The following is a 15,351-nucleotide window of genomic DNA, read 5'->3' as shown; positions in this document are numbered from 1 at the left end:
TGTGCCCCATCAGCAAATGAAGGTCCTGTGGGCTTTTCTCCCACAGGCGTTACTCCAGTCACATCATCACGGTCAACTCTACTTTGAGGAGGCAGTTCTTCCCCAGTCGCATTTTGAGTGCCTTCCAATCCGAGGGGCTCATATTCCGGCACTATATCTGACAGTGTTTATCTGCTATTCATAAGATTTTCAGTGACTAAATATTTGGAAGTAGTTCGTCACTCTTTCTTCCTATTCTGTCTTCGTCTGGAAGCTCATCTGAAACAGTTTGTTGTACTCTGGTGGCTTGTGAATTGCTGTGATTCTGAAAGCTATGCCACCGGTATTTTTAATACCAGCAGGGTCACCTATGGTGGACAGGTATCAGATGATAACAATTGCTCACTATTAAATCAAAAGAATCCTATCACCATCCTCCCCCATCCCTTTTCACCAGACCCACCTGGATAAGAGGAAAACTATTCACTGGGGATTCTACCTTTGTTCTGAAACTAAGCACACTCTTGAAAGCTTGTAAGCCAGCCCCAGTGCTTATCTTACAGTGCCACACCAGAACTCTAAATTACCTCAAAAAGTTCCGTAATACTTATTGAGCAAGTGTGTGAAGGGTAGTTGTTGTTGTTGTTGTCAAGTGCTGTAGAGTCGATTCCGACCCATAGCGACCCTGTATAGGGTTTCCAAGGAGCAGCTGGTGAGCTTGAACCGCCGACCTTGCAGTTCAAATGGCTTTGCATTCTGGTGCATTAACCCACAGCGCCACACCAGGTCTCCATGAAGGGTAGTAGTTGCTGTGTAATAGATACTGTGCTAGGCCATGAGCAAAGTGCATTTGGACCCTGCCTCACCGAGTTATTTGAATTACATGTTTGAATTATGGTATTGAAGAAGAATATTGAAAGCACCATGGACTGTCAGAAGAACAACAAATCTGTTTTGGAAGAAGTACAGCCAGAATATTCCTTAGAAGCCAGGATGGTGAGACTTCTAAGCACCTTGGACATGTCAGTAGGGACCATCCCATGGAGAAGGACATCATACTTGGAAAAAGAGGAGGGTCAGTGAAAAAGAGGAAGGCCCCCAATGAAATGGATTAGCACAGTAGTAGCAACATAACAATTATAAGGATGAGTCAGGACAAGGCAGTGTTTCATTCTGCTGTTCATAGGGTCACAAGGAGTCAGAACCAACTTGATGGCATCTAATAACACTAGTGAGTTAATGTCTTATGGACTAGTATCCAGACATTTAAAGTATAGTAAATGCTAAGGGTAAGTGGTCCTCACACAGCAAGTGAGGAGTGTCAAGGAGGCTGCCCAGAGACGGCAGTGTCAAAGGTGAGATCTGAAAAGTGTAGTAGGTCTTATCTAGATTATAGTAGTAGATGGGAGACCAAGATGAAAGGGAGAGGCAGAAAATATTTTTTTTCAGATGGCAGAGCTTTTACACAGGTCCAGACTTAAGGGAGAATATTAGGGAAGCTGTATTTCCCTAATATTTCTAAGACACAGTGCAGCAAGGAAGGGACTGAGATGAACCTGGAGAGGTTGAGCAAGGCTTTTATTAGCCGAGACTGAGGGCAATGGGACCATTAAAGGGAATCCTAGCAGGCTATTTGGAAACGGTGGTGGATTCAGTAAACATTAAGGATCAATAAGACATAAAGAGCAGGTGGTTAAGCAGACTAGACTAACTCCTCCTAGCCCCCAAATCACTGACTTCTGGAGTGTTATGATTCCTGTCATTTGAGGTGCAGCCCTGACTTTTCCTTGTGGATGACGTGTAGAGCCTCAGTTTTATTTTATCCTCTGAGAAGTCAGACCATTCCAGCCAAAAAATGTATCTGCACCATTACCTTGCCAATATTATCATCAGCAACATTATCATCACTTCATCAATATCAACACAGTCCTAACTAATGTCACCATCATCATCATCCCCAAATATTGATCACGTACAGATGACACATTCTGTGCTAAATGCTTTGCCTGCATTTTTGTATGTTATCTGAAATATTTCTATGTAGTAAGACTGTTATTACCTCCATTTAAAAGACGGAGAAACTGAAGCCAAAAAGGGGCATTGCGTGATACCATATACGAAGTCAATAGCAAATCAAGGACTCAACCCCAAGTATCTTTGTCATCTAAACCAGTGCTTATCTCTACATAACCTCTTTATCTACATTTAAATAAGTCTCTGTGTTCACTAATTTTCTCCATGCCCTGTGCCAAGCACTGTATCTGACTCTACCCTCAAAGAACTTGTCACACTTGACATCATGTATTTATCTACTGCATTTGATTAAATTTTCCTGTCAATACCGATGATATTCTAAGACTCCATTACCTTATATGTTTTATGTGTGTGTGTGTATTTATTATCTATCTATCTATCTATCTATCTATCTATCTATCTATGTATCTATCTATCTTTCTTCTGGAAAGTGTCAGATAGGCCTGCAAAGTCTAAAATATATACTATTTGGTACTTAAAAAAAAAATCTGAACAACCATTTATTAACTTCTTTTTAACCTTCGATTAGGAATTGAATGAAGATTTATAGACAACATTATAAGTTGTACATTCAACAAATCCTAGTCTGTTTCGTTTCGATTGCAGTCCCTTCCAGGCAACAACAGCTCTTCTACTTCTTTCCTGTGATTCCTATTTCCATTCTACCCTCCTTCCCATCCCATCTCAACTTTGTCCTTAGGCAAATATCCTTTTGATCTTAATTGATGGCCATTCCACAGTGAGTGTATTGTACTAGTGTTGTTCCCCCTATAGACCCATCTACTGCTTGGCTGAAAATTGTGCCACAAAGGTTAGTTCTGGACCAGACTTGAAGGGTGGTCAAGAGCTGTAGTCTCAGGTTCCTCTAGTCTCTTTCTGACCAGTAGGGTCTAGTTTTTTTTGTTGTTGTTTTTTTAAATAATTTTTTTGAGTTTTGTTGCACATTTTCTCCTACTCTATCTTGGACCTTCTTATGTGAACTCTTTCAGACCAGTTGGTAGTGGTAGCCAGGCATCATCTGGTTCTTCTGGTCTCAGAGTCCTGGTGATGAATATTCACCTGTTTCATTGGTCCACTGGACTGGTTGATTCCAAGCATCATCACTCTTCTTTCTTCTGTACATGGAGAGACCAATAGTTGCACCTTAGATGGCCGCTCAAGAGTTTTTAAGATTCCAGTTGCTACTCACCAAAGCAGGATGTAGAACATTGTCTTTGTGGACTATTATGCCAGTGGACCATGGTGTCCTTGGAGACTTTGGTTCTGAGCCCCCAGGCCCAGGAACTCTTTGCCTTAAAATGTTTGATATTAATCTAAGAAGTTTTCATTATTTTATCCCATGTTTGCTCTACCACATTCACAGATGTGTTTGCAGCAGAGATAAATACCCATATACACATATTTTCTTTCAAACCTTTATATATTTATGGGTATTCTCCCATTTGTCCTTTCATACCCATTCAACCTGTGTACCTGTCCATGTATCTACTCATAGAACACTGTTGTTCTAGGGTTGTGTGTGTAACACTGTTTAATTCTAGTCCCTTTAATCCTTGCATACCTCCCTGTGTCTTCAAATCTGGTACTTTTCAGAAGATTGCCAACCCCTGCTTTATTACCTTGCTACTCAAAATATGATCCAGTGACCACCCATACCACTCCTGAGCTATTTAATAATAATACAGAATCTCAAACAATACCCTATTATTGTCATTTAGAAAAGACTTACTCTCTAACTTCTCCCTCTTCAAATAGACCAGTAAATTTTCTAAGATAGTATTTCAGTTTATGTATATGTACACATGAGTATATGTTGTTATTGTTAAGTGCTGTCAAGTCGGTTCTGATTCATAGTGACCCTGTGTATAGTTTCCAAGGAGAGGCTGGTGGGTTTGACCATCAACCTTTCAGTTAGCAGTCCAGTGCTTATCCTGCAGCATCATACCAGAACTCCACATGAGTGTATGGGCTGTGTAAGTCAGAGGTTTGAAAAATAATCATCTAAATACTCAGTAGATTCAAAGATATTATCAGATAGGATTTCAGTATTAAATGTATAATTTACAGATTCTTAAAATGTTATGTCAAAATAATTTTATATGGAAAAATTGTACAGGTGATTAAAATTTTGTACCTGTGCTGGCTAATGCAGCCACCAAGATTGTATCTACTTTTATTTGTCTGAGATGTTGTTAAGTGCCATCAAATCAGTTCTGACTCATATTGACTCTATATAGGGTTTCTAAGGAGTGGCTAGTGGGTTTGAACAAGACATTATGGTCCAGCGCTTATCCTACAGCAAGAGTGTAATGTTTAAGTGCTGGGCTGATAACTGAAAAGTTGGTGGTTCAAACCCACTCAACTGCTCCATGGGGAAAAACCTGGTGATCTGCTCACATAAAGATTTCAGCCAAGAAAGCTTTGTCATATGGATTCACTATGAGCTGGAATCAGTTTGATGGCACAGACCAGCAACCAGATAGAGCTGAATGGAATCCCTGGGTACTGTAGTTAATGTTCTCAGGTGTTACCCTAGGGGTTGTTGGTTCAAGTCCAATGGTGGGAAGGGAGATGCCTCTAGGGAAAGAGATGGCTATCTGTCTAGTCATTGACTAGGCGACAGAGCACAGTCCTGCTCTAGAACACATGAGGTTGCCATGTGTTGGGATAATTCAACGGCAGCTAGAAAACAGACCTACGAGTTAGGTTACAGAAACCTGACTGTAATGCAAATCATCTCTGTACATAGAAATACAAATTGTGTCCAATGGAATGCAATTTATTATCAGCCTGTGCCAATTACTGAACAGCTTTATATACATGTATAAATCCATTTCATGTTTCCTTACCTATAACCAGAAACTCAAACAAAACCCACAGCTATCAAGTCAGTTCTGACCCCTAGTGATCCTGTACAGGGTTTCTGAGCAGAAAGCCACATCTTTCTAATAAAGAGCAACAGGTGGATTTGAACTGCCGACCTTGCAGTTAGCAGACCAGTACTTATCCTACAGTGCCACAGGGTTCCTTTGAAACCTTTTGAACTGCTTGTGATATTTTATCTCACTGGTTGCCTCATGAATGATTGAGTGAAACAAATTTTTGACACATTTAAAAAAATAAAATAAAAAGACCCTGAGACTTAGTGAGTAAACGGACATGCCCAAAGCCTCACTGCAGGAAGGTTACAGAGAAAAGGCTTTTTGATCATTATTAGCATAGAATACCTCTTGCTTTCCCCCTGCTCTCTGCTTGTTACCTCCCTGTTGTGTCTGAGTCAGAATCCAGCCCCTGTCTGTCTCCCAGCCCCAGACAAGACCTGCAGCCAAGGCCTTGTGGTGCATTTGCCTGGGCTGCGTTCCTGAGCTTCTCACACATGATGATGGAGGTGTTAGCCTAGGAAGCTCACCCAGAGGGAGAAACCTCCACAACAGAGCAGTGTCTCTAGCCCAGAAAGAATGGGGAGAGAGCCCCATCCTTTAGTCACTGGCCAGGGTTTGTTGACAGAAGCCCAGAATGGGTGGCCAAGACATTTATGGGCTATCCTAGCCACATGGTGCTGGGAATCCCCAAATGTAAACTGGCCACCACGATGTTCATGCTGTGGGTGGCAGGTTTTCTTGGGAGGCTATGTGAGGAAGAAGGTGGGAAGCTGAATGGGGAGTCAGGGAATGTGATAACCAAACTAAGAGCATTCACTGTTTTGGGGTGTGATGCCTCTCTCCATGCCTCAGTTTTTCCCTCTGTGAATAGGGGACCCTGCCTCTTGTTTCACCTGCCCCCTGGGGGATGGTACGTACTAGCAATTATACTCATGGATACAGATCCCAGGCCACTTGCCAGTCCTGTGACTCACCTCTTTTCATCTTAGTTTCCTCCAAGTTGTAAAAGTAAGTTTGCTGGTAGGAATGACTGAGAAAATATACATTGGGTTTATTTCAGTGCCAGACGCATAATAAGACAATAAATGATGATGTTGTTGTTAAGTGCCGTCGAGTCGGTTCCGACCCATAGCGACCCTGTATAGGGTTTCTGAGGGTGTAAATCCATACGGGAGTAGAAAGCCTCATCTTTCTCCCACGGAGCAGCTGGTAGTTTCGAACCGCTGACCTTAAGGTTCGCAGCCCGATTCGTAACCACTACGCTACCAGAGCTTGGCTCTTAAAAAGGCAAAGCTGTCAGATTCACCAGGTTGTGTTTTTCTTACTTGATGAAGCGCTCTTAGTCTTTGGAGATGGATCGGGAAATCCTGTATTCTTTACTTATTGACTAATACAGAAACCCAGGGTAAGATTGTTTTGTCTTAAACGGTGAGAAGCCTCCATTTTCTCATCTGTAAAATGGGTGACTAATAACAGAAGCTTCACAAGGTTGTATGCTATCAATGAGCTATTATATGGAAATCATCTGGCACAGAGAAGGCTGTCAGGAAGTGTCAGCATGTGTGAAAAAGTGGTCTTCTTTACTACTGTGAACTTGTATGAACGAGCTTCACCATGGTCTCTTCCAGGTCAGTTCAAGCAACACCTGGAAAGTGGATGGAGCTGGTGATCTCCTTTCTTCTCTTAGGCACTTAATCAGCGAATAAGCTTGTGACTAAACCAAAAAAGTCTAGTATGAGCAGTTTTAGGGGAGGTGAGTTGAAGGATGGAAGGAAGAAACAAGACATGATACATGTCTTCTGTGTCAAGCACCGTGCAGGCTGGGTTATAGATGCCATTATTTCACTGATTCCTCTGCAGAAGACCTCGTTCTTACAAATGAGGAAACTGAGGTTCACAGTGTTCTAGGAACTTGCCAAAAGCCTGGCAGTTCCCTTATGGAGCCTACATTGAACCTGAGTTTCTCTGCCTCCCAAATTCCTAGCAAGAGCTCAGTCGCTGCAGTTGCTATTACAAACATTTGGTAGAGGCAAGGAGGTCTTTGGATCTGTTGTCTCAGTGCAAACCTCTAAACCCTGTAGGATTGTGATTGGGTTTCCCTCCCTTAGTTTCCAGATTATGTTGTTTTGAGAGAATGCTGCCACCACTTACACCAACCCAGGGAGGGAAGAGTAGCCACCACAAGCCAATATAGCCAGAGTGACTAGACAGGTCTTCAAAGCTAGGTGGTGGCAGGGCCCTTCCAGCTGATGGTTTCAGAGGAGCTGATGGAACTCGAGAAGGCAAGAAGGGGAATATGCAAGCCAGAGTTTATAGGGGGATGTCTCCATTTGTAATTCTTTCTTGGACCAGGCATTACCTTCTCCCTTGTTCAGACAAATGGGAACATAGAGACCATCACAATCAATTCTAATACACAGATGTGGACATTGAAGCTTAGAGAAGGGAAATACTGTACAGCTAGCAAGTAAGTCTAAGAGCCGAGGCTTTTGGACATACAACTTGCCTATGTCTCCATACATTCATTTTTTTTGTCCATTTCTGGACCCACTGAACGGCTATTACATAGTGTACAAAAATTGAGTGTTGGGAATACAACGTTCAACAATGATCATGGTCACTGCCCAGACTAAACTGACTACAAGTGAAGAAGACCTCCAACAATTCAGGACAAGAAGGAGGTAGAGATAGGAGGCTGTGATGTGGAATGAAGGTGATGATGCCATCTTAGGATGGATGGATGAGGGAGAAGGTGATGCTTGAAATGAGATCTAAGGAGGAAAGTTGAAGGGCATTTTAGACAGAGGAACAATAATGGCCAAAGATATCAAAGGAGGAGAACACTGGAGTAGTTGAAAAACCAAAATTAGTTTTAGAAATATAATAGAAATTAAAAGCACAGAGAATGAGGAGGAAATGGAAATCAAGTGAGTTCTAAGAAGTATGTGTAGGTCAGATCATCAAGGCTTTGAACTTGTGGTAGGGCTTTGGATTGTATTCCAAGTGGTAAAATGTGCTAAATTGCTACATGTAAGATGCAGCAGGAAATACCAGAGACACGTCAGATGTAAAATCATCCCTAATGGGTCTCAGACCTAGTGGGAAGGTGTTACTGAAAGAATGGTAGAGAAGACATTAGAGGTAATTGGATCACTTACTTGTAATTAGAATCAGGACAAGGGAAGAAGACAGGGAGAGAAAACCTGATGGGTGAGTTGGGGACAAAGACAGTGTCCAAGTCTGGGAAGGTGGAAGAGATGGGACAAGTAGGCAGGAAAGGTGTCACAGATGGTGAAATGTGAGTTAGTGAGAAGTTGAGATTCAGCACACAAGCATTGAGTCCTGGTGTGGCTCTGCGGGTTAATGTGCTGGAACACAAGAGTCGGTTTGAACTGCAAGGTCAGCAGTTCAAGTTCATCAGCCGCTCCTCAAGAACCCTATACAGGGTTGCTATGAATCAGAACTGACTCCATGGCACTTAACAACAACATGCAAGCATTGAGTATCTCCTGGATTTTAACCCATGTGATAGGGGTTGGTTTGGTTCTCACACCAGGTGAAATACAGTGTACATTTTTAAATCTCTTTTATAGATGTAGAAATGGAGGGTCATGGCAATAAGAGTGTTTCCCCAAGTCACTGAGCAAGTATGAAACGAGCCAGAATCTAACCAAGACCCTTAGACTCCCATTAGCAGCACTCTCCCCACTTTTCCTCAGGTCCTTGGATTTACCTTGGTTTCTGCCTTCAGTCTCTCCCTTAAATTGCAAGATTTTCTCCCTGTGCCTTCTCCGATTCTAATATTCTGTGCAACATTCTTGGAGGCCAAGGGTGTGCAGGAGAATATGCTCAATGGAGGCCACAGGAAGTAAATGCCTGACCCTGACCTGGAAGCAGCAAATTCTCCATGTCCTTAACAGAAAGAGAAGCACTTCAAGGAAGAAGAAAATGCTAACTCCAGCCTCAAGCACCATTAATTTAAATTTGAAAGAGTTGCAAAGATGTGTTAGCCATGGGAACAAAGGGAAAGACCCCTGAGAGAGATGAGAGAAAGATGGAGAAAGGAATAGAAATTTATTTGTTCTATGGCTAGGGCCCTGGGGAGATGGTAATGAACAAGACCAATATGGTCTCTGCCTCATTAGCCATTGAATTGGTGGAAGGATTGACAAAACAAACAAAAAGATCTGGAGGTTACATTGATAGATAGATAGATAGATAGATAGATAGATAGATAGATAGATAGATAGATAGATAGATAGATAATAGCTATATGCATGCATGTATGTATAGGTATAGTTGAGTACTTAGCATGTCTCAAGCACTGTATAATAAGTGAATTATCTCATATCCCTAATCACAGGGTAGCACTGTCATTCCCATTTAATGAAAGATTCAACTAAGGCTTAAACATGATCACATGCTCAAGGTCACAGCTCAAGTAGGTGAGAGAACTGGGACTTATGATGTTCAACTCATATTCTAAATTATTGGCAAATTATAGCAAGAAGGAGGGAGGAATGGAGGGAGAAAAGACAAAAGCAAAGCACAAAAAAGAGTTAGGGAGCAGAGAATGAGGCCACAAGTGCATAAGAGAGAGCAAAAGAGACAAAGATGCTCTCTGAGACTTTCTGAGCACTTGGAGACCCTACCCAGGCAGGAGGCGAATGAGGTCATTAAATCCATCTGCGCAGATGGGGACCCTCTGGGGAGAGTTGTATGCAAATATCATGATGCAATGAGGTGAAATCGACTTGTGTTAGTGCAGGCTGAGGCTCAAGCAGGGACTCTGAAAGGAGAGATCATCTGATGTGTGGGAAAGACACTTGCTCTGTGGGCTCTCCCTATCAGCTTCTAGAAAGGAAAGCTGGCTCAAGGTCACAGAGCATGTAAAGGGATGGACTGGGCACTGACACTCAGGTTTCTCTCTTTGGTTTTCTAATATTAAAATTTGTTTCTGAGGACTTTTGACCACATTTTGTGCAACGTCTTTAAGTAAAAGAGTTCCTATTAAGACTTTCAGTTCTCTAGAAGGTGGTCTGAGTTTGCTTTGTTAATTGTTACGTGCCATCAAGTCGGTTCAGACTTGTAGTGACTCTGGGTACTGAGTTTCCTAGAAATATGTTTTTGCTGTTTTCCTTAATGTCTACCAAAGTTTACATTGATAATATATAATCAATGCGTACTGATGGCACAACAGTTAAGCACTTGTCTACTAAACAAAAGATTGGTGGTTTGCACCCACCCGGTGGCTCCACAGGAGAACGACCTGGGGATTTGTTCTTGTAAAGATTACCCAGTGCCATCTAATTGATCTGTCTCATAGCAACTTCACAGGACAGAGTAGAACTGCTCCATAGTGTTTCTGAAACAAAATCTTCACTGGAGCAAACAGCCTCACCTTTCTCGTGCAGGTAGCTGGTGGATTTGAATCATCAGTCTTGCAGTCCAATGCTTAACCTACAGTACCACCAGAGTACTTCTGTAAAGGTTGTTGTTGTCAAGTGCCATCAAGTTGGTACTGATTTATAGTTACCCTGTATAAGGTTTCTGAGGAGCACATGGTGGGTTTGAACTGCCAACCTTGTGGTTCAAAGTCCAGAGCTGATCCTACAGTGCCACACCAGGAGTCCCTGTAAAGATTACAGCCTAGAAGATACTATGGGCAGGTCTTTTTTCTCATATGGGGTTGCGATCAGTCCAAACTAACAACACTAAGTAGAAAGTTAGGCTTTTTAAAAAAGATACTTTTAATTCTTTGTTGTTGTTGTGTATTGTGTGCACCAAGTCAGATCTGACTCCTAGCAACCCTGTATAGGTATAGAGTGTCTGAGGCGTTACGTTAACCTTCACAGGAGCAGAGAACATCATCTTTCTCCCATGTAATGACTGGTAGAGTCAAACAGCTGACCTTGAGGGTTACCAGCCCAGCTCATAATCCACGGCATCACCAAGGCTCTTACTCTTAACTGCACTTGATTAGCACAATAGTTCGATGTTTCATTACAGTTATGTTAACTAACTTTGGTTTGTTGTTTTTGATGTTATGTGCCATTCAGTTGGTTCTGATTCATAGTTACCTTGTATAATATTTCCAAAGGAGCAGATGGTGAGTTTGAACTGCTGACCTTGCAGTTCAAACCGACCGAGCAGTCCAATGCTTTATCCTACAGCGCCAAACCAGGTCTCCACTTTGGTTTAGTACATTCCAAATTTTCATCCATAATTTTATTCAGCTCTTATCACTTATTCCACAGTGCAAGTTGAGTTTTAGCATACCATTCTATAGATTGGAACCCGAGGCTCAGAGACAAGTACTTTGTCTTACTATAAATACCAGAAATTTCTTTTATTACTTTGGGCAAATGACTGTCCCTTTCTGAGTCTTAGTTTCCCCATTTGCAAAAGGGAATCTTTGTCAAAAGAGTTCAGTGCCCTCCTGTTGGAAAACACTTAGCACATTACCTGGTCCATGGCAAGTACTTGCTTACCACTAGCCCCACATCGCCTCAAGGGAGCTGCTGTAATGATGGTTTTGATCAAGGTTATCACAGAGCTAGCAAGAAGCAGAGCCACAACTTGAACTTGACTCTTCTGCCCCCAAATCCAGTGCTTGTCCCCTGCCCTGCACTACCGCTCTGAAAATTATTATCTTAGACCCAAAACCACCTGTGTTCACACCTTCTCTTTTTCTCTCTCCAGGTCACTCCCTTTCCTATGTCCTGTGACCTACAAGGTGACTGTGCTTGTCGGGATCCCCAGGCCCAAGAACATAGCCAGAAAGAACTCCGGGGATACAGCCATGGCTAAAGAAGAACACAGAGTTGTTAAAGCATTCCCAACGCCAGGACCTGCATCCCTTTGGTATTGATTTCACAGTCAGCTGCTCAATGGAATGGCCTCTCCACACCAGGGATCCTTAGCACCCAACCGGTCTGCCTTTAATTTCACACAGGAAGGACTCACAGTGGGGCAGATGAATCAAGTCTTGGCATGTTTAATGATGGAATGGAATCCCATCCCAAAGTCTTAGATGAATTGCAAATACAGCATGCAGTCACAGAGCCATCTAAAATTCTAACCATTTGTCACACGACCACAGCAAGGAACATATTCTATATCTAGGAGTGTGCATCTCTGTGGTTAGAACACATGCATGCATGCATACACACCCATATAAACCATCTGTATAAGGGAGCTTTGGAGACTGAGCAGAGAGAGACTGGAACAAAACTCAATCTTTCCTTTCCCAAGCTTCTAGCCAACACTGCCCTTGGGAGAGAGAGTTGCAGAAACTGCTAAGACCAAGCATTGAGATGCTAAGATAGCTCACACCCTGAGATTTGGAATATGTGGGGTATGCACACTTGTGCAGTCTTTTGGGATTGGGAGGTTAAATGGTTTCTGGCCACCTACTAAGGTACTAGGACCCAGGAAGAGGTAAAGAATCCAAGGTATGCAAATCTCCCCATTCTTCTGCTGTCATGGGGATTTTTACCCCAACTCCAAGGTTCGAGGCCAATTTGGAAAAGGCTTAGGATTGGAATGTCCAGGTGTTATACCAGCCCCCTTCTTGAAGTTTGAGGTCATAGTATCCATCTAGAACCCACCCATTCTCTGAATCTTGCCTTGGGACCACATTTGCTGCTACTTTTCCTGCTGCTCTATCCTATACATTGAGCAACCCAAGATGGTAGGACTAGGTTAGGAAAAATCCCACACAACCAAGCAGTCTGCCTTAAAAGTGACCCACATTTTTCCATATATCTTCACCTCTTCTGTAAGAGAAAACCCCTTATTGGCCCATGTGGTGGAAGATGTCTTTGTGGGTGGCTTCTTATCCTGGAAGGGAGTTGAGGGGCTTAAGATTCAGGAACCCTCACTGAGAACCTAGAATGTCTAAGCCAGTGTTAGATTTTGTAATCAAGAGGAACAGTGTTAAATTTCTATGATGTTGGAGCCATCCAGAGACTGTTGGGATAGTAGGGACTCTTAATTTATTATTCTTATCCTAGTTTTTCTAGCCTGGCAGGGTAGAGTAGGGTTCAGTCCTGAGGAGCTCTCTTTTTCCCCATGTAAATCAAATTTTGTAGACAGATGATCATCTTGGATACAATCAGAGGAAAGTCAGAGTTCACAACCTCAGTCCCCAGCAACCCTTCATGGTCAAGCTGTTTTTCATACAGTCTTCCTGCTCCCAGGACTTCCTTCCATATCTATGACTTCCTTCTCTCCCATGTTCAGCCTCCAAGAGTTTAGAGGAAATTATTCAAATGTGATTGGAAACCTCCATTTCTTTTGGAACTCCTTTGCCACATTTTAGTCAGTTGCCTGTCCACTCCTTTTGAGTTAATATTGGAAGAGATTAACATAGAATGAGGTGGAAAAAAATGGTTACGTGAGCCATACATTCTGAGACCTAGAGCTGAAAAACTGAGGAGACAACAGGGTCTTACTTAGATGCAGCACATAAAGATTGCTGTACATCAAGTTATCTCAACTCTAAGTGAAGACAAGCAACAAAAACAGAGTCTAGCACAGGAATAGGAATTATCAGGCATGGTGCTCTACCTCCTCATTCATGCATCCAAGGTAGGCATTGTTATTCGGCCATGGCCCTTTAGACTATGGAGACCACAAATAACTTCAGAAACTTTCTGATTATAACGTACTCAACAGCAACTATATGTTCATGAGCAATACTTGAGGAGACAGCTCTCAGCCATCTCTAGGTGTTTTCACACAGGTGCCCAGAGACAAGGAAGCATTGTTTAGATAGTTGACATACCTTGTCCATAAGACAAAATCTAAGACTGGGATCCAGAATGAAGAGGCTTCCACAATGATTAAGGCCAGAATCAAAGTCTTGATTCTTCCTCTAGTTACCAGGATCAATACTTAACAAAATAATAGCAATTAATATTAAAAGCTTGATCCCATGTTGGCACCTCTCCTCGGTATCTTAGAAATTTTCGCCAAATTTATCCTCTGTTATCCTAATCTAATGATTAATATGTCTCCTCTCTAGTGTGAGCTTAGAAAGTTCAAGCTAAAAAAGATGAGAGTGTCAGCTCTCTGAGTGGTTTGGTTATACCAATAAGTAACACAGAAAGCTTTATAGACCCAGAGATTATATTACAAAAGGTAGGGTTGTGAAGAACCTCACAAACTTCCCTTCAATCAGTCTTCATCCTCTTTCTGCACTTTCACCCTTTTCTATCCCCACACACCCCAGCTAAGTGATCTCCTAGATTCTGACTCCTATCTTCAGACTCACAGATTGAGAGTTTTTAAGTAAATGCCCACCCAGTCCCCTTCCATCATTAAAACACCTGTTAACCACAAATTCATATTTGCCAAGGAAGTTAGGTAAGAGGGACTACTTGATCGATCCATGGCTAGCCCCATGCCATCATCTCAAACTTGGAGAGTCAGCTCTGTTCATGCAATGCACTGTTTCCCAATCTTGTTTTCTTCCTGGGAATAGATCCATTGCCTCATCCCTTCAGTCACCTCCAGTTTGGAACGCTAGAGTACTCACAAGGAGACAGCATTGAAGTTCAGGGGTCCCAAAACACTTGGGGATTCTGGGTCCAAACAAGATAGAAAGGATGAGGTAGATAATCTTTTAAATTCTGTCTTAGATAGCATTTCCAAGCCGAACCCTAACTGCCTGCACAGACAACTTGTATTACCCCCAGCTTCTGTGCTAACAGTATTTTAAGGGGAAACAGTTCTTGGGAAGTCAATTTTAGTGGATAAAGTTGGGTGTTAAAATGGGGAGACATCAAACATCATAAATAGGAGAGTTTTGAAAATGGAGGATACCAGCTGCTACTCTTGGCTTTAGCATGTTGAGTCACTTCCTAGACAGTTCTCTTGGTCTTATTTCCAACTTGGCCAATGCCTAAATGCTATTTGTTGAAACTAATTCTAAGAGACAGACTTCAGCTACCTCCCTTCCAGGTTTGATTTAACTTGGTTGTAACTGTCAAATTTGTTATGGGTCTTACCTGTGTTTGTTTGTTTTTAAAAAAAAAAAAAAAAGAATGGAAAAGGAAGAAAGGACTTGGAAAAAAGGGAGGAAGATATGGAAAGGAAAGGAAACCATAAAGTCAAGTTAAAAGTTAAAAGTTTTGAGTTTCTTTCTTTCTTTTTCTGGAACTACTTCAAGTGAGGAAATACAAGGAAGACATTGATGGTGACAAAGTTGTACAGATATAGAGTAATAGAAAACAAGGAGATGAAATGGGAGTAAATAAATGCATGTTTAAAAACAAAAAACTAAGAAATAAAACAAAACTATTTTTGTGTTTCCTAAAGGGAGATGTCCGTTTTACAGCCTAAGTAGGTAGATGCAATCATAAAGATGTCCCTAGAAGACATAGAGTGAGGTTCTATAATGCTGCCTGTTATTTTCTGTACATTGTAGTAGGTCCAGGAAATAAGTCATTTT

The 15,351-nt window shown here is 41.9% G+C and overlaps 1 protein-coding gene across 1 annotated transcript in view; it reads left to right on the top strand.

Moving 5' to 3' along the window:
* PAPPA (pregnancy-associated plasma protein A, pappalysin 1) overlaps window positions 1–13,008 on the top strand; it is a 302,780-nt gene extending 289,772 nt beyond the window's left edge. Inside the window, exon 22 of the mRNA XM_006865683.1 lies at window positions 11,598–13,008. Coding sequence (XP_006865745.1) covers window positions 11,598–11,705 — 108 coding nt within the window. The 3' untranslated portion in view covers window positions 11,706–13,008. The remainder of the gene's footprint in view (window positions 1–11,597) is intronic.
* The last annotated feature ends 2,343 nt before the right edge of the window (window positions 13,009–15,351 follow it).

The sequence above is a fragment of the Chrysochloris asiatica genome, unplaced genomic scaffold (assembly GCF_000296735.1).
Source record: "Chrysochloris asiatica unplaced genomic scaffold, ChrAsi1.0 scaffold00081, whole genome shotgun sequence".
NCBI lineage: Eukaryota > Metazoa > Chordata > Mammalia > Afrosoricida > Chrysochloridae > Chrysochloris > Chrysochloris asiatica.
Note: the sequence above shows the minus strand (reverse complement) of the source record. Positions and strands in the feature narration are given on the sequence as shown.